A 26,962-nucleotide genomic window follows, 5' to 3' on the forward strand; every position below is an offset into this window, starting at 1 on the left:
TTAAGAATGACAACAACAAGAGAAAAACTAAATTTAATTTATTTTATCAAAAACTATAGGAAGATAGCAATACTAGAGATCACACATTATGAAAAGAAAATGTTCCTGAGCTTACAAACTGCATATTCTAATGCACACAGTCCTAAAACATACATTAGAAATAACCAAAAGATTGACTTGACTTTGAGATTAAATAGACAACAGCTTTTCTTACAGGTGATCTAGCAGCTTTAGTTTTGCTACTAGGAGAAAAAAAAAAAAAACCAAACCGAAACCCAACCAAAAAGAACAGCTAGAGGACAGGTCACAGGTTACCAGTCTAGGAAGTGCATACGCACAACTGAACTGGTGGCCGTGATGATGCTAACGGACCACAAAGCAAAACAAAGGCAGAAGCTAGGCTGGTTTAGGCTCTTTAAAAAAACTGCAGATCGCTTTTCCTCCTTTTCCAATTTGGCCATTTTCCCCCAAACTTGTAAAAACAGCAAAAGGAGTTTTCAAAGTGACACAGTGTCCCATTAAGCTAATGCACTGACTGCAATCCAAATGCCCTGTGAATATGTGAATGCGAAATACTGTTCAGGGCTCTGAACTGGAAACTGGATACATGGGTTAACTTCAAATAAATACAAAATACTGTTACCTCCCTGAACATAAATTAACTGTCCTTTATTTACCGCACAAAAGGTAACACACATACCCTTCAGGAACAGCAGTGTTATTCCAGTGCTGGTGGTAACATATACTGCCCTGGGAAAAAGGCAGACGCTGAACTCAAGTACAACTACGAAGACTTGTATCTTTTAAATGCATTTTGCCATTTTTAAATCAAACTGGGCATGGAGATGGACAGACCAAAAGCGTGCCGAACCAGCCCTGTGTCACCTTGCACAGGAGAGGCCAGAGAACCTGACTGGATAAGGACTCCATCTCTCGCCGCAGCCGCTCTCGCCATTCTGCACCGAGAGGGAAGGCTGCAGACTGCAGCGGACTGGGGAGCTGGAGAGCGCAGATTCCATCCCCGTGGAATGCGTTGCTGCATCGGGCTACATGCAAGAGAAAGCACCAATGACTCCAAATGACGCAAGATCTTCTAGGGTTCGCTAACATTAAAGCTCCACATTCCACTTCAACTTTATAGGAAAAAAGTAATCATTAGAGATGTGTGACATGATAAAAATGGACCAGATTCAGCATTTATCCAAGCGTGTGGACACAGGTGAGCCCGGTAAGCAAGCTTTCTCCTACTCCTTAAACAACATAAAGTATCTGTTTCAGTGTGTATCTCGGTATCGCCGATTACAAAGCTCAGACCGCACTTTCAGTGGCCCACGCTCATCACCCCAGCCATGAAACCGATTTGGCTAGCAGTGTAGAAACCTTCGCTTTCTGCCAAAGAGCCAGATCTTCAGTGCAAATGCAACTGTGCTTCTCAATGAACAACCAACCTGTACGATCCTTTGAAACACTCTTCTCCGAGTGCGAGTAATTAACATGAAGTTTAAGGCATTTTCTAACAAATTAAGGAAACAGCTAAATACTGGGTACTCCATTCACCTGAGCCAACAGCTGTGCACCTTATAAAGGTAACTAGCTGAGCTATGATACATAGCTAGCATCCATTTCTGAAGCGTCCATTTATGGAGCAACATTATTCTGCCTGACCCTATCGACATTTACATGATTTGTAAGCAATGTGCAAGTTTTACAAGCTTTTAATCCACGAGGATAAAGCACTTAAGACCATCCCTGGAGCACGGACCGTGGCTGTAACTCCACTTGTAACCCACCTCAACTGCTCTTCAGTGTTTTTGAAGCCAAGCAAAACTTAGCATACATTACAAACAGATCGAGACAACTTTAAGATGATCAGTGGAAAAAAAAAAAAACCAAACCAAAAAGACAACTCGAGCAGCTGAAGAACAGTACAGTTCTCAGCCTTTACATTCAAGAACATCTTATAAATGTCTACAGAAAATGGGTAAACTCCCTCCTAGTCTAACTTCACTGAAGTTAACATTTTTGCAACAAGAAAAAACAGGCCTAGTCACTAGATAAAAAAAGTCACAGTATGTAAAAACTTAATCAAAACCAGCTGTCAATACAAACTGTTTCCCAGGGTATTTTTGCACCTAACAGATAACTGAGCACATCTCTATAATGCATCAGCTTTGTCAGACAACGGGCTGCTCTTACTGTCCTTTTGTTATCTATTTCCAAACTATAGCCAGTAATTTGTTTCAGCAACGACTGCCGAATTTCTGCAATGAAAACAAACAGCATCGCTACTACCGGTAATCCGGTATTTACAAATTCTCTGTAGAACTGCAGACCTCCTACAGCATCCTAACTAAAAATTAGAACATAGAATTTTTTTCAGTTACTATCTGTAAAACTTCTAAACCACGTAACATCAGCTAAAAACATTCGAGACCTTGATCTTACACCTGGAACCCACTGAAACCAATTTCTTTACTTGCACAGAGTTCCATGGACATGTTACAATTTGCGTTCCTGTGAACCTTCATTTAGACACAGTCCAATGGCTGTCCTTGATCCTTCAGCCTGGTGCCATAAATGTTATTGCTAATCTCTTAATGCTTTTCTTCACACAACAAAGGCAAAAAGAACTGTCAGCTATGATTCAGGATTCAAATCAAATGCCTCCAGACTTCTCAAGGTATAGAAGATCTGTAACATCCCTTCATCCCACTGACATCAGCTCCCAAAAAGCCTGTGGCTGTAAGCTCACACTTGAATATTCAAATCAAGGTATATTTTAAAGAGTGTTCTTAGTATACACTTCACTGCTTCCTCAACAGCAGTTCTAGAAAAGTCAGGTTTTAATCCCCATTATCAGTTCTGTATTTGCCTGAAACACGACATCTCTTTGGCGAATGCCATTTCAATTACAAATTCACTGTACTTATTTACACTAGATGTAAGAGTACTTGAATATATGTTCGAAAGAAGAGTCTTCTTACAACACATTTAAAAGAGAACAAAGTATTTGTGACTTTGGATACCGGAACTCAGTTGAGATAACCTCTGCAACACACAGCTCCGCATTTACAGACAGTTCTGATCCTCTTTTTGGATGGGCTGAGACCATCAGCAGAGTCTGAAGTCAGATCTATTGAACCTGCGACACAGACAAACAAATAAGGGAGTTTTAAAAGAGAGACTGAAACTGTGCTAGGTCTTCAAACAGCTTCAAAAGCCTTCTATCACCCCAGTTGTTAAAAGAATTGTGTGTGAAGCTACACTCAAACTCTACCCACACCCACGCTGCAACCACCAACACCACCGAGCACACATATCAGCATCCAAAGCCCCACAAACTCGAGCCTCGTACCCTTGGGTCTGTATCCATGCTGGTCAGCTGAGACTGCAGCCTGCCTCGAACGTTGGTGCCACAAATGCCACGAAAACCCAGGAGTTTTAAGGATTTAAATAAGATTTTGTCAGCACTTAAAGTGAGCTTCTGCAGGAATGAGGTACGGCTCTGGAGCATAGAGCTGCTTCTTGGAAAACTAAATAGCAGGGCAAACAACACATTGCTGATGTGGATAAATGGTTTGCACGCACAAACCTGACAGCAAACCTCATGAATTTATTGTATTGGAAAAAAAAAAATGAAGTCACAGAATGGTTTGGGTTGGAAGGGACCTTATATATCACCTAGTCCAACCCCATCCCCCACCAGAGGCAGCGAGATCCTTCACTAGACCAGGTTGCTCAAAGCCCCATCCAACCTGACCTTGAACACTGAACGGAAGATCAATTATCACAGAATCATCGAACGGCCCAGGCTGGAAGGGACCTCAGAGGATCACCTGGTACAACCTTTCATGGCAAAGGGAGCCTAGAAGAGATTACCTAGCAGTGACTGATGGTTCTCACTGTAAAAAACATTTAGTCCTTCTTCCACTCTAAACATCTGTACCACGGGACCTACATCCACAACTGAGGCATACGGACACCAGAATCCAAAGAGAAACCTACAGTGCCTTAGACCACTCAGCTTTACAGCTGTCTTTATCACTAGCAGATTACTTAGAAAGCAGTTTACCTGAAATGCCATGTAAACGCCTTCGAATAAAAGAAAGCTTTTTTTAATGGTATCCTGTCCATTCCTTTGAGCATTCTTGTGACAAATCTTCAAAATCATTTGCCTTGTCCGACATTCCAACCACAACCCCTGAAGGAGGTGACGCACCAGAGGCGCACGCTCAAGCTTCTGGGTGCTCTCGGTCTGGGAGCACCGTCTGTTCTAGGATCCACCGAGCTGTGCCAGAGAGATGCGGCGCCCGACCTAACACGCTATCACCAGTCAGGCTGCAACTGAATCCGCCAGCGCCCCAAACCTCCCGCAACAACAGTGTTAAAATCTGCAGACCTTTCATCTGGTAGTCAAAGGTGAGCTCTTCTCCAGCCTTGATGGTTCGTGTAGAAAACAGTGCGATTCGAGGAAGACGCAAGTCGAGGTTATCAATAAACACATTGAAGACTTGAAGATTTGGATCACACTGTAAGACAAAAATTAATGTGGTTTCTGTTAAGAAAAATGCACAGAAAGTTACACTGATGTGTTTAAGTAAACCAAGGTCACAGGGAAGGAAGAGCTGGTTCTTCTCTCAGTGACAGAACTCTAAAATCAAGTTGTCTTCTGAAATCAGCAAATTACTTTCTTGAAATAGCGTTAAAGGTGAGCACTCAGCTCGGAGTCAAGTCCCTTCAAGAAAGCAACCCTTATGCAGTACGTAGACTGCGCTAATATGCAACAGCATATTAAAAAAATGTAACCTTCAAAAGATGACAAGAAAAAAGATGGCAAACAATGCAATTAAAGCTACATTCTGAGGTCAGTATTTACCTACAAAACCCACAAAAAGAATTAAAGTTGAAAGAAAAGAAAAAACAACCTAGTACTTCAAGCCACACACGCTCACTAGTCTGTATTTAGGTTTAAGCATTGCTTCCAGGCCAGAAATAATATTTTCATACTATGAATAAATTTCTATTTTCAATTGCTAACCTGCTTGGCTTCCGAATCATCCGCTACGGGCTGGGTGGCAGCGGGAGGGTCAGGCACACTAAGCAGGAACTAGAAACCACTTCATCACTTTTTCTGGATTAAGTGTCAGAACTCAGTAGTCACTGAGGCAGTTTGTTAAACTCTGCACGCTTTTTTGCTCTTGCAGTACAACACAGCCCATGTTACAGAATCAGAAGTGAAGTCAGACATTTAACTTTACACTCCCATTTCCAAAAGTGAGAGCAATCGCTCATATCTAAAACTCTTCTTCACCCTTCTCCCTGGCAAGCCCCCACACCATCCAAAGTCATCATCTCACACATCTGAGGACGTGAATTTACTCTGTTTGTGCAACACTGACTGCATACCTCACAAACACCACATCAGTAAGAAACACTAATTTTTAGTGCAGGAATGATACATAATTCCTTTCCAGATGCAGTTCAGCCTTCTTGCTTTAGGTACTTCAGCGTAACAGGAAAGAAAACAACAAAAATTTCATGTTACTTTCAAGTTCTCTGGCGAGTTTAGATTTGATACGAGGAGGGAAACAAGTATCTACAGGAGAGAAATACCAAAAAAAGCACAGGAATTTTCATTTTTCCCTCTACAAACATTCGAAGGAAGAAATTCAGCATAAGCCCCCAACCTGCCCTGCTACAAAATAATGCATCGATTCCTACAGTCTTTGACTCTTCACTAATTTTAAAGTACTTCTCACATGGTACGTCTTTCAGTTACTTGGAAAAAAACACACCCAAACCAACCCTGTTTCGGTTGTCTAGAACCAGCAAACTCAGTCCCACAACCCCAGTCCTTCCAGCCGCCCACTTCGGGCAGTGTCTCATCCCCAGATTTTTGTAGGCAGTCCTATTCCGAGTAAAGCTACGTTCTACTTATGATGTCATCTAACTGACCAGACTCTGCTGGCACCAAACATACTCCAGAAAAACTGTAAACATGGTAAGAAAATTTTTACAGTAGGACAAGATACTTCTGGCACAATTAGGCTAACTCTCCAAATTCTTAGTATACAAAACAAGGTCTTACGCTGTGATTCACAAAGTGGGACACATTTCCGTATCGAGCTGCATCTACTGTAAATTCATCCGAGTCATAGTCCAAATCAAATAAGTATGTATTTCCCTGGTTGTCATAGAGCTGGCCTCGTCTCTCCGCTTCCTCACTTGTAATCACCTAAAAAAAGAGTAAAAAGAAACCTGCATCATATTATTAACTATTACTAAATCAAAACAAAAATCACAATCAAGTTACAAAAAAACCTCTACTTAGTAAAAAAACCCACTACATTCACTTTTTGATGCTGAAATAGCACCCCATCTCTAATGAATAAAGAATACACACATACAGCTAAACTAATCGGCGACTGAGGCATCTCTGGATGCAATCTGTCTACAGCTGATGCATAGCACCACCTTGTCTCAGGAAAAAAAATTATCAGCACCTTCTGTTAAGAGTTTTAATGGTGACAGATACACTCAACTGTTTCTACCTGAAGTTTCTATACACATAATTTGTTCACTAGACCCAGAAAGCCTTGTTTACTTCACATAAAATGAAGTTTCAACTTTCTCCCTTTGCACAGACGAAGATCAACAGGTATCTGTCTTTACAACCCAGTCACGTTTACAGTCCAGTATTCATCTCCTCCCTCCCTAGAAGCATCTCTTCCTGCTGTTTTTGACTGCAATGAAAGATCCTATTCATGCCAACTTAGACAGACACATAACTTCACAAAGCTGAATCTACACCATCGGGCTAGCCTGTGCTACTAGCACAGGGCAGAAATCCAGAAACTCCCCAAAGGAAGAGAAGAACTACAGCCACTCCTGACAGAAGCAACAGCTGAAAACTTCATCTGCAGCCCGTTATGTTGAATGTATTCTGTTGTGCTGCCTCAGCAATCACAATGTGGCAGCAAGACAGACACAAAGTGTGGTGGGATTGGACAAAAAACCCTCTAGAATCTTTCTGATGTTAGATTTGAGAACTTAGTCTGCAGTAGGAAATAAGTAGATTAGGAGAAAGGGTAAATACGCACTCCTCCCTTTAAGCAACAAAATTACATAATCATCTTCCTGCACCAACCCGTCGAGAGATACTCTGAATGACTGATCTCTCCTATGTTTACAAGAAAGGTACGAACATGAGAGGTTAGAAGATCTGAGGCAGGAAGGACGGAGGAAACACAATACAGACCATAAACATTTGTACAAAGGGACAGAAGGAATTATTTTGAGTCAACTTGGTAGCAAGGCAGATTTGTGGCAGAAATACAACAGACTGGATCAGAGAGGCTGCCAGGAGCTGCTGATGTAAAGAGCCCTGAAGCAGAGCGCAGGCTGAACCAGATAAACACAGGGCAATATAAAATCTCGAGAGTAACTCAAGGTCTGTATTTTATAACATGAAAGTTCTGTTTGAAACAGTAAGAGACTGAGTAAACAGATGTCCATACGGTAAGTCTTATTCTTGATATTAATCAAAAGTAGTATGTTTGAAAATACTACCTCAAAAGTTCAGACAAAACAGAAAAGGGCTGACACACTGGGTGGGGAGTTTGGTAACAACTGTGACTGGGGAACAGGAAAAAATGCAACAATAAAGATGACCAGGGAAGAATGAAGAATACGACTGCCATGAAAGAAAAGGACTCGCCTTTAGAAACACTACCAGGGCACCTATCTCAAGTAATTGTTCAGAGACAAACAGGATCAGCATTTTCTTCACATTCAACCTTTTACAATTGCTCTGGAATAGACGACGTTCTGGACAACATATTTTTTCTGTCATCTAGAATGTCTATTTATCATATTCCTGTACTCAAAAGTAGACTTAACTATTATATAGTAGAAGTCAATAAACGTTAACACTGAGAGAAAGCTCATCAAGATTTTCTCCAGCATTTCCTTTATTGTAAATAATTCATCCGTATGAGACAAATACATACCTCTCCAACATACTCCATCACAAAACTGTTCGTTTTGATTTCCTGGAGGGTTTTCACTCCCCAACCACGGCCATTGTTAGTTCTGAAGATGCAAAGAGAATACGGTGTACCTTTCTGTACTATCCTATTAGGGCAGTCAGGCCCACACCTACAAAAAGAATTGCATTCATAGATGGGCAAGCCGGGCTGGATTTTCAACTTCTTTCGTTTATTGTAAGCCAAAATAAATCCAGCCTCCTTTGGACAGCACTTCTCAGCAGGGCAGTCAGTGCATTCACAGCCAGTCGTTATTCCGTTTATTACATTTATTCCCGGATCAGTTTTATACTCATTAATGTAGTAGAAGTCTAAAGGAGGGCCTTCAAGATCCACAGTATTTTCTACCAGAATCATTGCTTTATGATTCTTTTTCCTGTTGAGTTCTTCTTTCCATCTCTGCAGAGCTATTCTTTGCTTAGCCTTCTTTACAATGTAATCTGCAACTGCAGGTTTTAAAGCTTTAATATGGTTTCTCACTTTCAGTGCTTTGCCTTCTCTCATCCGAGACAAGTATTCATTCTTGTCACTACGAAAGTTTTGAAGAAGCAATGGGCATTTCAGATTTTTCTGAGGTTCCCAAGTATTTGAAGATTCTGGCCACCCTTTCCATTTCACAAGATAGTATTCTGTGCCCTTGAAATACAGAAACAGATATAGATTTAGCCACATTTCATTTTGCTGAAAGCCAGCATCGCAGAGTACACAGACAAACACAAGAGAGCTCTGAAGTTAAGAAACAGCATACAGTGCAGGTCTTGATGTCCCCGTAACACTCAGAATTGGGGAGAAAGAGAAAAATCAAGTTTTCTGTTTCCAAATTAATGTATAGCACAACTTTGGATACTTTACACATCATCTCTAGCGGCAAAGAAATAAACAGCTGGGATGAACTCTGATTGCTAACGTTACACCTGGAGGAGGCCAGTTTGTTAAGGCAGTTACGTGAGTTACGCTAACTACCCACATAACTTGTATGCACAAGCAGAATGTAGTCGTATCACATACAGAATTTAAAAAAAAAAAATCTAAACTTACTGAAAAAGATCTCTAAAAACCACTATTTGTCATATCAACCGTCCTCCCAAAGAAGTAATCCATTTAAAACACGTAAAATTGTATTTATACTTAAGAAGCACACATTTTTGTACTCATTTTAAAAAGGCCAAATAAGTGCAACAAGGCCAAATCCTGAGACTGAATTTCACTGGCACGATCAAACCATAGGAATCCTGTTGCAGCACATGGCCCTAACTCTTCATCAGACAGCGCATAACAGTCAAGAGAGAAATACAGACTGTTACCTGCAAATAAAGGAGAAGCATCATAATGCATACCAAGCTACCACCTAAAAGCATCAGCATTTTGCTTTACTTCTAGATACGCAAAGGCGAAACATTTCACATTCTAGCATCTCTGTAATTTCAGAAAAAGACCTTCCTTCAGCATACCAAAAGCAGTACTTACACCGCTTTCCGTTTACAGTTCAAAGTTTGAAAGGTATTTCCTTCAACGTCAGCAAGAGCTTTGTCCTCACAGCCTGCTTCTTTGTGTTATGAGCAGAACTATCTTCGGCTCGCTTCCAAATTTCAGCTGAAAGAGTGATCAAATTGGTCTGTGTTTCTCTTACCTCTTCTACCTTGTAGTCACACAAATATTCCACCTCATAACTCTTTAGACTCCTGTTGGTGATTCCAATGGATTTACATCTGAGATTTTCCTTCCTACATAATTCTTGGAGGGTCTCAAGTGAAGCTAGACATGGCACATACCAGGCTACAATAAGAAAATTGGTAAAGAATCCTATTTAATATCTCGGCCAAATTGAAATCATTACGCCTTATCCCAGAGTCCCCACATTATCACTTGTGCTAGCAGTCCACCAGTCTCTTGTACACCTGCAGCATCTCACAGTCAGACTCAACCCTTCCCTAAGGCGTAAAGCGAAACACGGCAGCGGTTCCCTTCCTGCACCTTTACTCTGTACAGTACGTACGTTTGTGAAGAACGATCAATATTCTGGAGGGCAAAGACTTCCACAGGTGAAAGCTGCGCTCAGAACCGCACAGCTTTCCTCCGGCTACAGCATCCCACACGCGAATCACGGCGACACGCAAACCTCCGTCCCTCCACCGGACCGCCGACTCTCCGCGGTTAGCCAAGTGGAATCGAGCACTTGCGTGCAACCATGGTGACCGGCCGAGGGAAGAACGATCCGCGGCCTCCTTCCAGAAGGATCGCGGCTGCCCCCTCAGCCGGGCGGCTTTCACGGGCCGCGGCCCGGCCGGCGGCGGGGAACGGGGGGGGCCGCCATCAAGTTCCGAGCGGGAGCCGCGCGCTGCGCTGCGGCCAGGGCCGCACCTCCCTCCCTCCCTCCCTCCCTCCCTCCCTGCCGTCCCTCCCTGGCCGCGGGGCCGGCCCGGGTAGCGCAGGAGCCCGCCGGGGAAGGCGGGGAGGGGGCGGCGGAGGCCTCTCCCGCGGCCCCGGAGCCTCTCCCTCACCCCCGCCTCCATATTTACCTCAGGCTCCCACCCCCCACCACCGGCTGACGACGCTCCGAGGAGGGGCCGGCAGCGGCTCCCTCACCCCCGAGGGGAGGCGGGCGGGAAGGGGTCCCCCCCCGCGCCCGCCCTCCCTGAAAGAGAGGAGAAGGGAGGGTGAGGCCCGAGACGAGCGGACGCGGACAGGCCCCATCCCCCGCCCGAGCCAGCGCCGCTACCTCACCTCCTCGCCAGCCCTCCATCTTGGGGGGGGCCGCGCGGGGCGGGAGGCGCCGGCCGCGGGTCGAGGCTCCGCCCCGCTCCGGAAGGGGGCGGGGACGGGGGAAGGGGGCGGTGCCGGGGTTTGGCGGGAAGGGGTCTCCTCAGCGGGGCCGTGCGGGCGGCTGCAGCGCGCTGTTCCTCTGTGTTCCCTCATGGCGCCGGGGAGGGGGCCGCGCTTTGCCCGCTGCAGGGAGGCAAGGACCGCGAGGGAAGGGGCTCGGGCACTATTTATAACAAAAATGAGTTTCTCGGAAGAGGTGTTTGTTGCTAAGGTGGCTCTCACGTTGGCCTCGAGCCCGGCCAACTGCCCCGCAAGCCCTGAGGACGCTCCCTGGGGGGCTCCGTGCTTGTGCCTACCAGGGCCGGGGGACCCCACCGCCCCCACAGAACCAGACCTTGGGCTTCCCAAGACCCCTTTTGGAAGTTTTTTCGTTTCTTTGTCACAGAAACTGGTGAACTCTCCACTGGTTTTCCAGCGATCAAAAGACCCAGGGAGGAGGGAGGCCGAACCTCCCCAGCACCTCAGCTGCTGAAGGAAGCCCCCCAAGTTCCAAGTCCAGGTCCAGGCCAGCAGCCACGCACCACAGACCCTCGCTTGGAACACGGCAAGATTTACATCTACGCTGCACAGTATGTGTTGCTTTTGTGAGGTAGGAGGAATACTGATGTGCTAGAGGGCAGATTTAGATATGAGGAAGAAATTCTTCACCATGAGGGTGATGAGGCCCTGGCACCGGCTGCCCAGAGAAGCTGTGGCTGCCCCCTCCCTGCCAGTGTTCAAGGCCAGGCTGAATGGAGCTCTGAGCACCCTGGTCTGGTGGAAGGTGTCCCTGCTCATGGCAGGGGGGTGGAACCAGATGACCTTTAAGGTCCCTTCCACCCTAACCCATTCCATAATTCTATGATGTACACATTCTGCAAACACAAGTCAGTTGGGCAATTCTGTAGAAAAACAGGTAACTGCACGCAGGTCTCATCAAATCCAGAGCCACAGCCCTTGCTCTAGTTTCTGTCTCTGGGTTTGAGGCTCTGTTGTGGCACTTGGAGTGTTTTACAAGGTAACATCTGGCCCTCGGGGCTGAAGTGTTGCCCCTTAGCTGCATGTTAAATCCTGTAACGACACCTGTGTGCTCCATCTCCTTCTTACTACTCCTCTACCTAAAATGAAAAAAGCTGCCAGCTTATATCCAAACAAATACACGCTGACATACAGATTAGAACAGTGCCACACAGAATGCAGAATGCCAGCATATAAAACATGTTTTATTAATAAACCACATAAATAGGCACATACAACCCTGACACGTTTTGCTGGTAACACCACAAAACCATCGTACAGTAACCCCAGAAGAAAAAAATTCCACGCAAGAGGCCAGCACCAATGGGCATCACCCCCATGGTTCAGGCAGCACCAAACCACACAGGATTTCAGTACAATGCGGTAGAGCTACCAGGGAGCGGATTTTCACTGGTTCAAGGCTATGCTGCTGAAGCCACAGATACACTGGTTGAACGGGTACACGGCCCGATTAGTCCAAGGAAAAAAATCTTTATACTATGTAATATGCTTGTTGCTGAACCACAGGCAGGAGGATCTGCCCTTTGCATGTTTTAGAACAGGTGCTAGTAATTCGGTGCTTTGCTGTCTGTGTGTCTCAATTAACATTTTGCACCATGCTTTCAGCTCCAAACAGACTTGGTGGCAAATTATGTTTTAATTCAGTTTATTACAGTCCTCTAAAAATCACTGATGTCTTGACTTTGGCACAAAAGCCAGCCAAGGAGAAACAAAAATCAACTCTGAAAAATGTTGCCTTTCAAAAGAAACTATGACGCCACTTCGACAGTGATGATTTCACACTTTCCAGTGTCTTGATCCGTGCAGGTAACGTGCAAGGACCCATCCCTAGATAAAAGAGAAAGGTAGGGTTAGGGCTATCTCGACACGACACTTCCTATGTTACTGCGTGTTCCAGAGGAGACAAACAACAGTCTTCAGGCAGAGGAAAGGAAGAAAGATTAGCATCAAAATATCCAGTGAAGAACCTGCTTCAACACAGATGAAACTCATTTATGAAATTCAGTTTAGTTTACTGAGTATTTAGATATGCACTTGTTGTTCTCCAGTGAAGCGTGTACCTTATCTGCATATGGTGCAACAGATTCAGGAACATGTTTAAATATTGTAACTTAGTTTACTTAGAATGGGTTTGTAAATAGAATATGCAGTAACATTATTCAAACATATTCATCTTGAGAACATTTGAGTTACAGCAACCAACAGATCAGCACACCTTCTCAAAGCACGAGAACCTGACTTTCTTTAGAAGTAATAGTCTTTAAATACCAAGGATGTCCTCCATGGAGGAAAACATTAATTCTCAAAATCCAGGAATTAGAGACAATATTGAATCCTACTTCATACAGACATACAAGTCACATGTAATATTTAGATAGAAACACGTGTTCTAGTGAACTTCCCCTAATCTTTTCCACCTAAATATTAAACACCCTTTAAAATAATGTCTGTTTTCTGCACTACACAGTTGCATATATAATCCCCAAGATGTTTTTCTTATCAATGCTAAGCACAAATCTCTGTGCATGGGGTTTGCGTGGCGAGGTTTTGGCAGCAGGGAGGCTGCAGGGGTGGCTTCTGTGAGAAGCTGCTGGAATCTTCCCCCATGTCCGATGGAGCCAACAGCAGCCGGCTGCAAGACGGACCCGCTGCTGGCCAAGGCTGAGCCCATCAGCGACGGTGGTAGCACCTCTGGGATAACTTAGTTAAGCAGGGGAAAAAACCCTGCATACCAGCATTGCAGCAGGAGGAATGAGAATATGTGAGAACAACTCTGCAGACACCAAGGTCAGTGCAGAAGGAGGGGGAGGAGGTGCTCCAGGCACTGAAACATACATTCCCCTGCAGCCCCTGGGGCAGCCCATGATGAGGCAGGCTGTCCCCTGCAGCTCATGGAGGTCCACGGTGGAGCAGATCTCCACCTGTGGCCCGTGGAAGGGACCCCACGCCAGAGCAGATGGCTGCCTGAAGGAAGCTGTGACCCTGTGGGGAGCCCCGTGCTGGAGCAGGCTCCTGCCAGACCCTGTGGACCCATGGAGAGAGGAGCCCACACTGGAGCAGGTTTGCTGGCAGGGCTTGTGACCCTGTGGGGGACCCACGCTGGAGCAGTTCACGGAGGACTGTCTCCATGGGAGGGACCCCGTGCTGGAGCAGGGGCAGAGTGTGAGGAGGAAGGAGCGGCAGAGACAACGTGTGATGAACTGACCGCAGCCCCCATTCCCCGTCCCCCTGCGCCGCTCGGCGGAGGAGGCAGAGAAACAGAAGTGAAGCTGAGCCTGGGAAGAAGGTGTTCTTAAGATTTGGTTTTTATTTCTCATTACCCTACTCTGATTTTATTGGTAATGAATTAAACTAACTTCCACAAGTCAAGTCTGTTTTGCCCGTGACAGTAACTGGTAAGTGGTCTCTCCCTGTCCTTATCTTGACCCACGAGCTTTTTGTTATATTTCCTCTCCCCTGTCCAGCTGAGGAGGGGGAGTGATAGAGCAGCTTTGGTGGACACCTGGCAGCCAGCCAGGGTCAGCCCACCACACTCTGTACGACTAACAAGGGGTTTTAGGTGAAGTGTATTAATAGAGCACTGACATACCTGACGGTTAACATAAGAAAATGAAGTATTTTGAACTCAAATAGCAAGTAGGGATTCAGTTTCAGCAACATCTAGACAACTGTCGTTATTTAGAAAAGCAGTAGGAACTTCAGGACAGTCCTCAGAAGACAAACATGCGTTGACTACTTCGAATTCCACCTTCTGATATCTCTGTAAACTATTTAGACTATTTCAAATGAGCCCAAGTGCTCCTATTAAGACCTAAGACAGTTAAGAGAAATTTCTTCAACACCATGTCATCCCCATGCTCCACCCTGCCATAAAACACTTCGTATTTTCCCCTAATGAACAGATAATTTCATAAACTGTAGATTTATGAAGCTTGATTTCCAGTGGCACTGTTTCTCACGCTTAACACCCTGTCTCTGAGAGGAGAGTGCCACAGGTTTTCATCAAGAATGCTGCACGTGAGAAGTCCCTCATGGATTCCTTAGCAACTAGAAGACAGATTCTACTTCATTTTTTTCCTAAGAGTGTGGGCATTCAGCAGAACTCCCTGGCCCCCTTCCGCAGGACATTTGAGATCCTGACTGCTCTCAAGCACAGTTAAACTGACCAACAGTTCACAAGTTGCTAAAAGTCATCTATACAACTGTGTTAAGTTTTATTTCTTTCAGAATCAAACAGTGAAAGCACAGAAGGTACTGCATAAAAACCACACTCCTACAGAATTTACCCCTGCTAGGACACAGCCCTGTAAGCTATGAAATGTTGACATTTCTCAACACAAAATTAAGCATTCTGTAACAGCAGAAAAGACCGCTTGTCAGAAGCGTGACATAGCAAGCTAAACAGCAGAACAATAAGTACTTTGGGTACCTTTTCATCGTGAGAACAGTCAGTATATCATGCAGGCCATCCTCCTTTTTATCTAAATCCTGGAGTACAATCTATTAAAAAAAATGTTAAATTATAATCTGGTTTTCTAAATCCTTGCACAGCAGTTCAATGGAAGTGACACAACAGCTCAGGTGTGCAATTCACAGCATCTCACGCTAGTAATTCAACCTCAGAGCATGCCCTGGAGGACAACTCATCTGTAGCGCAAATCCACGTGTTTTTAGCTATTTGCACTACTCTTTCAGTGGTTCTGCTTCAGGGTCTATCACCAAGGCAGCTGGAGTACCTACAACCCCCACAGACTACAGCAAGAGCTGAGCACGTTCCTTTACTTATCATCAGTTCTGCAATTACTAAGTAGCCTCCTTTCCCTATCCCTTAAAGATCTTTGGGCAAGACCAAGGTGGAATAGCAGTTTTCTCAAGTGTTCCATCCATCTCAGCCACACCTGCCCACTCCCCGATGCTTTAAGCGCACTGAAGCCCAGGCAAGCACACCATAACTGCTTCAGCCCAGCTGTGTTCTCTCGGTAGGTCGACTCCCGAGTAAAGACCTTTACATCAGGTGAGGATTTAATTGCATCACCTCACCACTGTGAACAATCACATGTGGTATTTCATACCATCCCGTCCCATCTAGGAAGATCAAAAAGTAATCAACATTACCTACACTAGCTACATCGCTACCTCCAGCAGTTTTATTTCTAAAATGCTGGAGATCTCCGTACTACTGGGCTGACTGGTTATGCTCTCTCACCCCCGGTGAGCTTACCACAGCAGCACCAAGCATCAAACCCTGCCAGCCATCTAGAAATTCAGAAGGGAAACTTCAATTTTTTAAAAAGCGCTTCAATACTTCACAACCCATTTAGAGAAGAATGCTTAAAGACAGCTTCCAAAGAGATATATGTCATTCTGATTTTGTAACAAGAAGTTTTGGTATGGGTGGGAGTGGTTTTTTTTCAGATCCACTTCATTTTGAAGTGGTTGATATTAAAAGTGCACATGAATGTGTATATACTCACCTGCGCAAATTTACCCTCTTCGTTCACGGGACTTTTCCCCAGTGACTCGTATAGTTCAAGGCACACGGAAGAAGCGTTTCCAGGAGCGTGCAGGGTGTGCTGCCTTCGAGCTGGTAATGGCGTCCCTGATGGAAACAGCACTGTGAATTTGTCAGCCCCTGACTCGTCTACTCCCTTTAAAAAGAAAAAAAAAGTTCACGCCTTTCTCTAAGCACTTGAGTGAGCTGGAAGTGTCACAACAGTGCTCCTGGAGAAAAGAAATCCAAGATTCACCCTCTGACACATTTACCACCACAGCAAGTTAAAAAAAAAAAAAAAAAAAAAATAGATGTTCCTATAAATAAATGAAAGCTTCCAGCTATTACAACATAGCAAAGACACAGTCTTTCTCCCCTTAAAATTAAGCAGTTTTCCTGTCAATTTGTTTGTTATTAAACCTAAGTCACCACTTACTGCTGATCTACAGCCAGTTTGCAGAACCAATAATAAACCAATAATGTCTCTCCAACATCAACCACACATAAGTAGTGCTGTATATTCACTGCAGCAGCAACATTTTCTAAGTTAAATAATTTTACCCTTACCTTGAGAAGAATATCTTTGGCGGAACACTCAATAAAGAGTGCTTCTTCTTCTAACAAAGGATTCTCTTTCCCTAGCAGAATTCCTGCTTCTATGGCAGCACCAATGGGAATAACTTCATCTGGAGGAATTGAGTTCAGTAATTCCACAGCTGGGAAAATGTCTTTGATCAGCTGCTGTAGCTTTGGGATCCGAGCAGACCCACCACACAGGACTACCTGGAAAACATGCCTTAATGATTTCAAATCTTTCTTCTGACAGATAAAACAGACAGGTCACAACCTGCAATACAGAAACGCAAACCGCTTTGGGATATTTTATCATCTGTAGCTGTTAAAAGAAAAATTCATGCTGTCTTTGCTCAACTTCTGTTACTTTTGTATTTGAAATTAAAGGAAATAGCTTGCAAGTTTGAAATAGCATCTTGAAAAAATGTCTCGTACAGTAAGCATCAGCTAGATGAAGCAGTTTATGTAAAACTGAGGAATTCATCATAAAATACGTCAGGTTGGAAGTCATCTAGTCCAGCCTCCTGCCCAGAGTAGGTCCAGTTACAACAGGCTGCTCAGGACCTCATCTCCACAGATACAGATTCCACAGGCTCTGTGGGCTTTTGTTTCAGTGTTTGATCACCCTCACACTGCAGATTCTTTTCTTGTTATCTGAAATGTCCCCTCAGTGCTCCCTGCCACTCACCCTTCCATTATGCACCTACAGGAAGGAGTAAGTCAGGTTTTGTCTCATGTACGCCTTCCTACTAGGAAATTATAGGCACCAGCAGCCTCCCCTGAGCCTCCTCTTCCTACGGGTGAGCAAACCCAGCTCTCTTGGCCTCTCTTTGTACATCGTTCGCTCCAGCCCCAAACCATCTTGGTAGCCCTCCAACCGGACTGGCTCCAGCAGGGCAGTACCATTCATCTCCCGTGAAGCCCAAAAATGATGAGATCGTACCTGGACACTCTGTCCAAGCACCAAAGAGAGAAACAAACGCTCTCCTCCACCCAAGGCTACACCCTTGCCGTTACAGCCCAGCACGCAACTGGCCACCTTTGCTGCAGAGGCACACTGCTGACTGCTATTGAACTTATTGTCTCCTAGAATCCCCACGTCTCTTCTTGCAAAGCTGCTTTCTAGCAACCACTAGCCTGTCCTGCTGCACAGGATTATTCCATCCCAGACTCTACACTCATCTCTGTTGATCTTAGCGATGTTCTTCTCCACTGGACTAGACGGCCATTGTAGGTCCCTTCCAACTGAAATGTTCTATTTTATCATCTCATTTCTCTCGCCTTTTTCAACCCCTGCAAACAGCAGCCTTGACCTACAGTGGTATTCATTGCTCCCCTCACTTTGGCACTGTCTGCAAACTTGCTGAGAGCACATGCTACTCCATCATCCACGTTATTAATAGAGACATTAAATGGTATTAGCCCCAGTATCAAATCCCAAGAGATGTTATTGACAACCAGCCATCAGCTACTGATCTTGCACAGAAAAAAAAACTTAAACTCCTCTTCTTATTACAGTAACTTTGTGGAGATCAACCAGATCTGGAAACAAAGCTAATGCCCACTTTTCGTCATGTAACACTCCCCCCAAAAGCATTAAAGCCTGAGAGGACAGCACACTGGCCACTTTAAGATTACTGCCACCAGAAAACAAGCAACGTTCTCTGAACAACGGCCTAGGACACCTCATACTCCTACCAGTGAAACTCAGATGTGACACAGCAAACACTAATGAAGAGTCTGAAATAGCCCCAAGTATCAGCTAACTTTTGCTGCAGAAGTTACGTGCCAATTCCACCAGCGATCAATGCAGCACTATTTGCCACGCACAGGTGCACAGGCATTGAGATGAAGTTACTCTCTTCTATCAAAGCAAAAAAGACATTTGAATGTTTCCTACTTTACTCACCATCTCTGGCATTACAAACACTCTATGGTTCGGCATCTATGTGCTCCTACGTTTTTTAAGCTAACAAGAACGAACACAGCCAACAAGTAGACACTAAGAGAGTTGTTCAACTCCTAAGACAAAAACAGCTGAAACTCGGGCTTTCTTCAGAGGTGTCAGCAAACCCTATCCAATGCTCAGTAAGGCAGAGGAAAGTCTATGTACTAAACTTAAAGAAGGTACTCCTCAGCTCTACCCAGAGTTACACAAACACACCAAATAGGACACAAATCCTCTACTCAATATGCAGTAGTAAAAACTGCATCGCTGACTCTACCTTATACTTCAGGTAACCAAAATCAATGCAAAGCTAGGAGTTCTAAGGAGGCTACACACCTTGTTGGATCTGAGCCAAAAATTCTTGAACACATGATAAAATTATCTCAATCTGCAAGGAAAACAGGCCCCATAAATATATTTCTTGTGGAATTAAAAAGCGTACTACAGACAAATGATTTCTACTATTACCTTATTAATATCATCTGCTGTAAATCCAACTTGCTGCAAGAGCCTTTTAATCGCTTCTACACATTTACTAAAAAGCGAAGAACAGATAAGTTCAAATCTGGCCCTAGAAGAAAAGCAAAAAAAGAAAATTCAAGAAATGTCATCTCATCTATTAGAGACAAATACTTGAAATGGAAGAACACCCATTTTTAGAACATACTTTGGTTCTCTAGCTATACCTGGTACTAAGGGAGATTTTTTATTTTTAATCATCTTCCTCAATATTAATCTCAGATAAGTGATTTTTTTTGTTCTTGTGAAAATATCTGTGCTATTGATTCCATCACTAGCACCTACATGGAATGCACATTCATTCGTCTTCGGTGTACTCTAGGAAAAAACCAGTGTTGTTCTCCTGACAAAAATGAGTATTCTTGTGTTGACTCATATCTGAGAAAAAGCAGCAAAAATCCTGGAACGTCTTCACCATCTTTAAAATGGAGACACAAAGACTCAAATGTGCCTCTTGAATTTCCAGAGGTAAATCAAGCTGCGTCCTGATTTGCCAGCAGGCAGTAGGTTAAGCAAACTGAAAAATAAACTTGTGCTTGCTTCGGGCTGTTTCAAGCCTGAAGAGGAACTTCTACTTGTACAAAAACAGCAAGTCAAATTCTGCAACACTAGTCCACAGGACCAGCATCCTTACCTAAAACTCAGCCAAACAAGTTACACACTTGAAAAGACACTGTGCCTTATTTTACCAGGTCCAACTGCTGCAGCAGTGGATGCACAGCTCCAGAATTGAGAAGTGTATTTCATTTTGCTAAAGCTGCTGCTGACTGCAAGAGCAGTCAAAATTAGCTAAACATCTCACTAAAAGATCATCCCAAGAGAGAAAAGACTTAGGGTAGAACACAGCCATATGAACAAAAAGAGAAAACATCTTTTTACTTCAGCTGTCAAATAGAGGCAACACCAAGATTTCCATGACTCCTATCATTCTGGAGCTCATTTTGACGAAGAGAGTCCAAAAGCCTTATTTCCTTTGCGGAAAAAAAAACCAACAACAAAAACACTAATAGGGGGAAACGCCCTCCCACCTCCCACATATTCCCTTCTCAACAATCAGACCCCGAAGATGGGGTGTCCCTGTGCCTTTTAGCATTTTATTTTCTAACCATTAGGGCAACACTGTCAGTGTCACTACCCTAACTACTACAGATCACACCATAACAGAACCATCAACATGAAACAAAGCTGAGAGCAAGCAAGCTGGTCTTCTATCTTCCGTTTCTAAAATTAACAGCACCAAAAAAAAAAATTAAAAAAAAAAAAATCAAAGCTTATTGATTATACCACCTAGAAATATTTCAAGCACAGTTTTATGTAAAAGCAGTAGCTTCAAGATTTTCTTTACCTGGACACATTACAATCAAAATCCAATCCATCATACAATGAATCTACAAAACAGTTCGCGCTTCCCAGGGTTGATAGCGAGTGCTTTGCAACATCAGCACTGTTCATTAACTTCATCATGGCCCTGGGATTTCCTCTAATATCATGTTTACAAGACCTACATTTAAAAAGAAAAGAAGAGATATTAGTTTAGAAAGGCAGGCATTTGAGTGATAACACTGACCTTCCAAAAGGAAAACCAGGTTAAAGCTATTGAACTTTTTTTCTGTAGACAGTACTATCTACAACGCCATCACTGAAAGCTCACAAACAAAAAAAGCGTCTATTTCAATTTCAACTAAAGAATGCTCTCTAGAGGCACCCTGAACATCAGTGTTTACCATATGGATTTAAGCCTTTCTGAACAGTCTCTCAGCTGAACAAATCCTGTACGTGACTGCAAGAACACCAAGAGAAGGTCTGCAAGTTAACCATTTTTAACCACAGATGAAGAAATAGAACACCGAACATCAGACGTGTCAACAGAACAGCAACCGACCACCTCAAGATCACTTGAGCTAATGGCAATGCATTTGTTCGCTTTTGTTCATCACAGGATAATGCACCACACAGACTGCAGTCTGATGGCCCAAGCCTCACCACAGTCCTTCCTGCCAACAACAAACACAACCCACACCGGTGAACTCCCTGCCACCCCAAAGGCTTGTGACTGAATGGATGCAAGCAGCCAGCAGTCACGTACATCACAAAACAAGCGCAGTTCACAGCCGAGCCCTTATAGTTCAACACTGACTTCAGGCAAGGTCTATCCAAGACCAAGTACTCCCCAGCCTTCCTCCTCAGCCCCCAACAGCTGACTGTTCCTTTAACAACTTTACCCAAGCCATTTAAGATGCAGTCTGCTCAATCTGACAAACTAATACGAATTTTTGAAAAGCAAGTATCAGATAACAAAGTTCCTGTCCTAACAGCAACATGCTTGGAATTCGAAACCTACCTCTGGAATTCAGAAGCTAAGTGTTGTGCTAGAGCTTCCGTGAAGCAAACTCCACCAATGCTATCATCTGTGTTTGTAGCAAGCACACGATACATTCCACTGTTTACTTCTATGATTGTGATAGAAAGCGATGTTCCACCAAGTTTATAAACCAACACATTGCTGCCATAGTGGAAAAAAACAAGAAGAAAGTAATATTAATACAAGTCATCTAGAATTATGTTTCCTTTGACACACTTTCTAAATCATGACCACCATATAATGTATTGCAGATTTTGATAAGTTCTGTCATGAGAATTTGACTTGGGGTGTTTGTATTTAATACATCTTAGTACCACTGACTACTTGACAATGTTCCCTGAAGGACAGAATTAGCCTATTTCATACAATGCTCTTCCTACAACACAACTGAGAATTGAACATTACACTCAAGATTATAGGCAAGACTTCTACAAGAAGGGTAAAAAAAAACCCACAAACCAATCAAGAAGAAAAAAGACAAGACATCTGTCTGCACCAACAGCAGTCTTTGCTATTTTGAAACTCTTGTGAATTATCTGAATATTCATATGGTAAACCCAACGCACCTACTGAACTCAGGAACTTGGCTTTAGTTCTTCCAGCATATGTAAAACGACCCCAGCTTCCACAATTAAAAAACAGCTATGCCAAAATCTGTTCAAGAAGGGATGCATTCTTCTTCAAGCCTATCAGCTCATTAAAAAGCAAGACAGAATCTGGGGACAAATTTTAAAGACAATTCTAAAAAAAAATTAAAACCAGAACAAAAGGATTGAAATCACTACAGATTTACAACTTCTAGCTTGTTATTGGCTTTATTGAGAGAAAAAAGAAAAACAATTTTGTATTGACTGCTAAGGCAACACAGAATTCCCTCATTTAAGATTTCTCAGGATTTAAGTACAACAGCTTAAATTTAAGAAGTAAAATATTAGGATTTTACCTTTTCCCACTGGGTGAATCTTGGCCAATTCCATAAGCCAGGAGCGCTGCAGACGGTTCATGAATTAATCTCATAACATTAAATCCAGCCGCTGCAGCTGCTTCCCTGTGATAAGACATAAAAGTATCTCATTTTATTTAATGATTTCACTATAGTCACACACGCTATTAAGATTTCATCTGAACTACACACACCACCAGTTCAGAACTTGGTTACAGCATGGTATTACCAAAGTGAAGTGACTGGAAAAGAAAGGTACCAAGATGTTCAGTTGCTACTGTGTTTTTCAGGTAGTTGGATCTGCTGTGTGCTTACTGTCAGAGAAAACACTGATGAATTGGTGTACACACCTCATCAAAAACCATGCGCACCTCCCTTCCTCCTCCCAAATATAAGATGAAAAACCTCACCCTCAAACTAACTTGGTAACTTATCTTCAGGTGTGGCATTAAAAGTTATCGGTACATTATTTCACCAGATATCATGCTAGGAAAATTGCTTTATTTCCAAGTATTTCCAGTATTCCATTATTTTTCCACACCTCACTTCTCACATTTTCTTTACAGGTTTTCTTGAAACTTCAGTAACACTGGGACATGCTCTGCAAGTCGTTTCCTCCACTCTGAAGTTATTTAGGAACTTGCATGCCGAAGCAATAGAATATTTCACTATACATACTGCAAATACCCAGCTCACTAATGTTTTATGTCCAACTTTAAGTGTGCTTTAAGTATTTCATAATAGTTCAACATAAGGACTTCTACATATCAGAAAGCAGGAACAGATGCTGCCAGTTACACACAGCTTTAAGTCTACTTGTGTTTTCATATAGAGGGACTTCTACAGTGGGACTTCTTCCAAACAGAACTTCTAATCAGAATAATGGTGTGTATTCTGTATCTGCTCTCTGACAAAACAGACGTCCATAAAGTCACGTAACGCCACTTGGTTTGGCAAGTATTGTTGTACGAAGGGATGGAAGTTATGGAGGAGGGCTGAGAAATTATCTGAGTTTCAAAGCGGACACTGAAGAGCCACTAGAAATAACACATCTGAAACAACGCTCTATCCTCGACGATACCAAAACTCCCTCCCACTTCAGCTGATTCAGAATTTTATTTTGGCTACAACAGTGAAGTCCACAAAAAGTTTCTAAAGTCAGGATTTTTATCTCCTACTTTCACATTTTCCCAATTCAAATAGCATCCCTGTGTTGTGACTGGCAGCTGCAAGCTGAAGTCCAGCAGAATTGCCACTGCTGATCTGCCAGCCGGTCTGCTTCAGGCGTGTTAAATAACAGAAAAAGCTTAATCCTCTTACCCAAGGGCGTTTTTCTGATTCTCTCCAAAATCAAACGGTACGGTGATAACAACATCATTTACATCCGAACCCAATGCAGACTGAGCTGTTTCTGTTTATAAACATAGGCAGAACATGTTGATTAAAAGCAAAAAAATATACCACATCTTAAAAATATGAGGACAGCTTAAAAAACTAAAACACATTACGATCTTAGTTATTATATACCTTTCATTTTACTGAAAATCAGTTTTGCCACATCTTCTGGGTTAATAAGTTTATTATCTATTTCATACTGAAGTTTCCCATTCTTCTCAATTATCTGCAAGCAAAGCCAACATACCTTTGTTAGACACTCAATGTGGTTATTAACAAAAAGTAATGTTTACTTTAGTTTCTGTTCAAAGTTAAAAGAACTGGACTGTGTAAATACTTTCTGCATTAGTACTCTTCTACAAGAGAATAAATGGTTCCAAGCTGCTCAAAGATCACAGAAAGCCCTTGTATTACCCAACAGACATGATGGTGACATTCATTCAGACTTAAAAGTCTCCAGACTTCCTTTTCCTATTAAGTTGTCCTCAGTACAAAAGCAAGGTTTAGAACAAAAGCACTTGCCTGCTTACATTCCATAAGAAAAAATAACAAATGATCTACAAAAGCCTGTCAACACAAGCAATCAAAAACCAGAGAAAAAGTCATTCCTTCTTTGGGAATGTACTTCCCAGGGTGATTTTTCTCATTCTGCCAAAAAGTTTTCTAGTGACAAGGACAGTATTATCCAAATTAAATGCTGAGATTAAATCACGCTATTAAGCATTTTTATCACCAGAAGCTGCACCATGAGCCTCTTCCACCAGCACTAAGAAATACCACAACACTATGATCCCAACGTATTAAGAATTATCCCTTTTGAGAAGATCCAAAAGACATACATGTGTTTTCCGCTGGACTATATTATGATGGCAGAACACGGTTAAGTTCTCTACTTTATAAAAAGACAAACATTCTATACAGTAGCACATGGATGTCATATAACAAGAGCTGATCACTACGGAACACAAAAAACGTGGTGTGGCCCGAATGATGCCAAGCAGAACAGTGTAAAATGATACAAGTTATTCTGCAAGCAACAAAAACCCCTAGATCATACTCACTGAGCATTTGCTTTCTGCAATGTACTTCTCTGCCTGTGGGTCACCAGGGCTGTTGAGACAAATTTAAAACAACAGAAATAAATCATATGCTCAAGAGTAACTGCATAAAATTCTCTTGCTGATATTCCTTATAACATCTACAGCACAAGAAGCTACACGTCAACCAAAATCCTCGTTTCCACTCTATGGACACATTTACACAGAAGAAGAAAAGCCAACAGTTCTGACTGCTGGTACCCTTCAATCCCCTCTCCCCAGACTAATGATTGAAAAAACATCTACTAGTTAGTGAAAAGGGAAAGCAAAAACCAACACGCTGTTTTAACCTGCTATCCCCAATAATCACTATAAAAGATTTCAGTGACACTTCTGTTGCATTGGCTGAAATAACGTGAAGCAAGAAGCTGACCATCCTTAATTTTGAAGTTAAGCATCTGAAAAGTGCTGAGAAATACATCAGGTGGGGGCATCATCTTGTCAACTCCTTTCTGCAGAGGAGCTGTAACACACAGCCAGGTTATCACTGGGAAGTTTCGCCGCATCCCTGATGTTAGACCTAAACTAGCAAGTTCAGCTCTGGTGTCACTGCAACTGCCAGCGCAAACGGCCGCAGCTCCACCGGCTGAAGAATCGCAACAGGGATCACACCGATGTGTTTCACCGCTGTAACAAGAGGCAACACAAAGCTTCATGCACCTAAAACCACAGTGGACTTTAGTCACAGGAAAACACCCAGTCACAAGAAGACATTTTAGTTAAGAAGCTTAAATATATATCAAAAGCTTTTATGCAACTTGTTAATAAATTTCACAGGCAAACTCAGATACAAAATACTACACATCTCTAGCCTTGGAATGAAATGTAGGGTAACAAGTTGGTAATAGATAGAATTTCCGAGATCTGACATACTGTCCTGTCAGCACCAGGTTAACTTCGTTACTACCACACCAGATTAAAACACGCCCCAAACACCAGCGCGGAGGCAGCGCCTCACCGACCGCTCTAGGGGGCGAACCGCAGCCCTCCCCTCCCCCGGCAGCTCACCTTCGCCCCAGCACCTGCTTCACTTTCACCACAGTGCTCGCGATGTTCCTTATCCTACCCTGCTTAGCAGCTAAGCCAACCACCTGGAATGCAAAAAAATAAATTAAAAAACCCAAGGCCACGGGCAACAGCCAGAGCTCCGCTCCCTCCGCACGCCCTCACCTCCTCGCTCTCCGAGAAAGCCACCACCGCAGGAGTGACCCGGTCCCCGGCGTCGTTGGCGACCACGTCGGCGCGGCCATCCTGCGGACAGAGGCACCGGCCGTCAGCCCGGCAGCGGCCCCGAGGGGGACGGGGACGGTCCGGGCCCCTCCGCCCGCCCCGGCCCCTCAGCCCGGGCCCTCCGCCCCGCTCTCACCTTGTACACAGCGGCGCAGGCGCAGGTAGCGCCCAGGTGGACACCGATGGCCGCCATGACCCCCTCCCGCCCCGCGAGCGCTCCCGCCGCCCCACAATGCACCACGATCCCAACCAACCCCGCTCCCCTCTTCTTCCAGGCCACCAATCAAAACCCGCGTCTCGGACAAACGGCCAATGAGAAAAATCGAGCGGTGGGCGTCACCGCGCATGGCAACGGGGCAGGGGCCGCGCCGCTGAGGGGAGGTGGCGCGGCAGAGCGCTGCGCCTGCGCGAGGCCGGCTCGGTGACCCGAGAGGGCCCAAGCGTCGCGACAGTCGGGAGCAAAATGGCGAAGTGGTTGGTGCTGGCGCCTTCTCGCCGTTTAACGGGTTTTAATTAAT

General features: G+C 43.8%; 2 protein-coding genes across 6 annotated transcripts; both read right to left on the reverse strand.

Moving 5' to 3' along the window:
* Positions 1-61: 61 nt before the first annotated feature.
* SUV39H2 (SUV39H2 histone lysine methyltransferase) lies at positions 62-10,836 on the reverse strand. Of its 4 annotated transcripts, none has more exons than XM_075427652.1 (7): positions 10,770-10,836; positions 9,676-9,821; positions 8,010-8,681; positions 6,089-6,235; positions 4,400-4,529; positions 3,027-3,142; positions 62-1,046 (listed from the first exon to the last, which is right to left on the reverse strand). In XM_075427652.1, the coding sequence occupies exons 1-6, from the start codon at positions 10,786-10,788 to the stop codon at positions 3,033-3,035; spliced, it is 1,224 nt and encodes a 407-aa protein (XP_075283767.1). In that variant the 5' UTR covers positions 10,789-10,836; the 3' UTR covers positions 62-1,046; positions 3,027-3,032. The 4 variants fall into 4 exon arrangements, 3 of the variants coding, with proteins under 3 accessions (XP_075283767.1, XP_075283766.1, XP_075283765.1); XM_075427651.1 differs by having other exon boundaries at positions 62-1,133; XM_075427650.1 differs by having other exon boundaries at positions 62-3,142.
* Positions 10,837-12,049: 1,213 nt separating this feature from the next.
* HSPA14 (heat shock protein family A (Hsp70) member 14) lies at positions 12,050-26,661 on the reverse strand. 2 transcript variants are annotated; one of them, XM_075429076.1, is made up of 14 exons: positions 26,581-26,661; positions 26,385-26,465; positions 26,223-26,305; positions 25,179-25,227; positions 24,250-24,343; positions 24,043-24,133; positions 22,723-22,827; positions 21,759-21,920; positions 20,763-20,918; positions 19,367-19,469; positions 16,945-17,160; positions 16,361-16,534; positions 15,316-15,386; positions 12,050-12,713 (listed from the first exon to the last, which is right to left on the reverse strand). In XM_075429076.1, exons 1-14 carry the CDS (start codon positions 26,635-26,637, stop codon positions 12,635-12,637), a joined length of 1,521 nt encoding a protein of 506 aa, XP_075285191.1. In that variant the 5' UTR covers positions 26,638-26,661; the 3' UTR covers positions 12,050-12,634. The 2 variants fall into 2 exon arrangements, with proteins under 2 accessions (XP_075285191.1, XP_075285192.1); XM_075429077.1 differs by lacking the exon at positions 12,050-12,713 and having other exon boundaries at positions 16,361-16,485.
* Between the last annotated feature and the right edge of the window lie 301 nt (positions 26,662-26,962).

This window comes from Opisthocomus hoazin, chromosome 8 (assembly GCF_030867145.1).
Source record: "Opisthocomus hoazin isolate bOpiHoa1 chromosome 8, bOpiHoa1.hap1, whole genome shotgun sequence".
NCBI classification, from domain to species: Eukaryota; Metazoa; Chordata; class Aves; order Opisthocomiformes; family Opisthocomidae; genus Opisthocomus; species Opisthocomus hoazin.

Coding starts and splice junctions, on each gene's coding strand:
- SUV39H2 (XM_075427652.1), bottom strand. Junction 8,682..9,675: donor GTGACTACAAGGTAGAAGAG/GTAAGAGAAACA, acceptor CTGTATTTCAAG/GGCACAGAATACTATCTTGT. Junction 6,236..8,009: donor TGATGGAGTATGTTGGAGAG/GTATGTATTTGT, acceptor CTCTTTTTTTAG/GTGATTACAAGTGAGGAAGC.
- HSPA14 (XM_075429076.1), bottom strand. CDS start 26,637: ATGGCGGCCATCGGTGTCCACCTGGGCGCTACCTGCGCCTGCGCCGCT. Junction 20,919..21,758: donor TTAGCTTCTGAATTCCAGAG/GTAGGTTTCGAA, acceptor TTTTAAATGTAG/GTCTTGTAAACATGATATTA. Junction 17,161..19,366: donor CAGCAGATGATATTAATAAG/GTAATAGTAGAA, acceptor CATGTTTTCCAG/GTAGTCCTGTGTGGTGGGTC.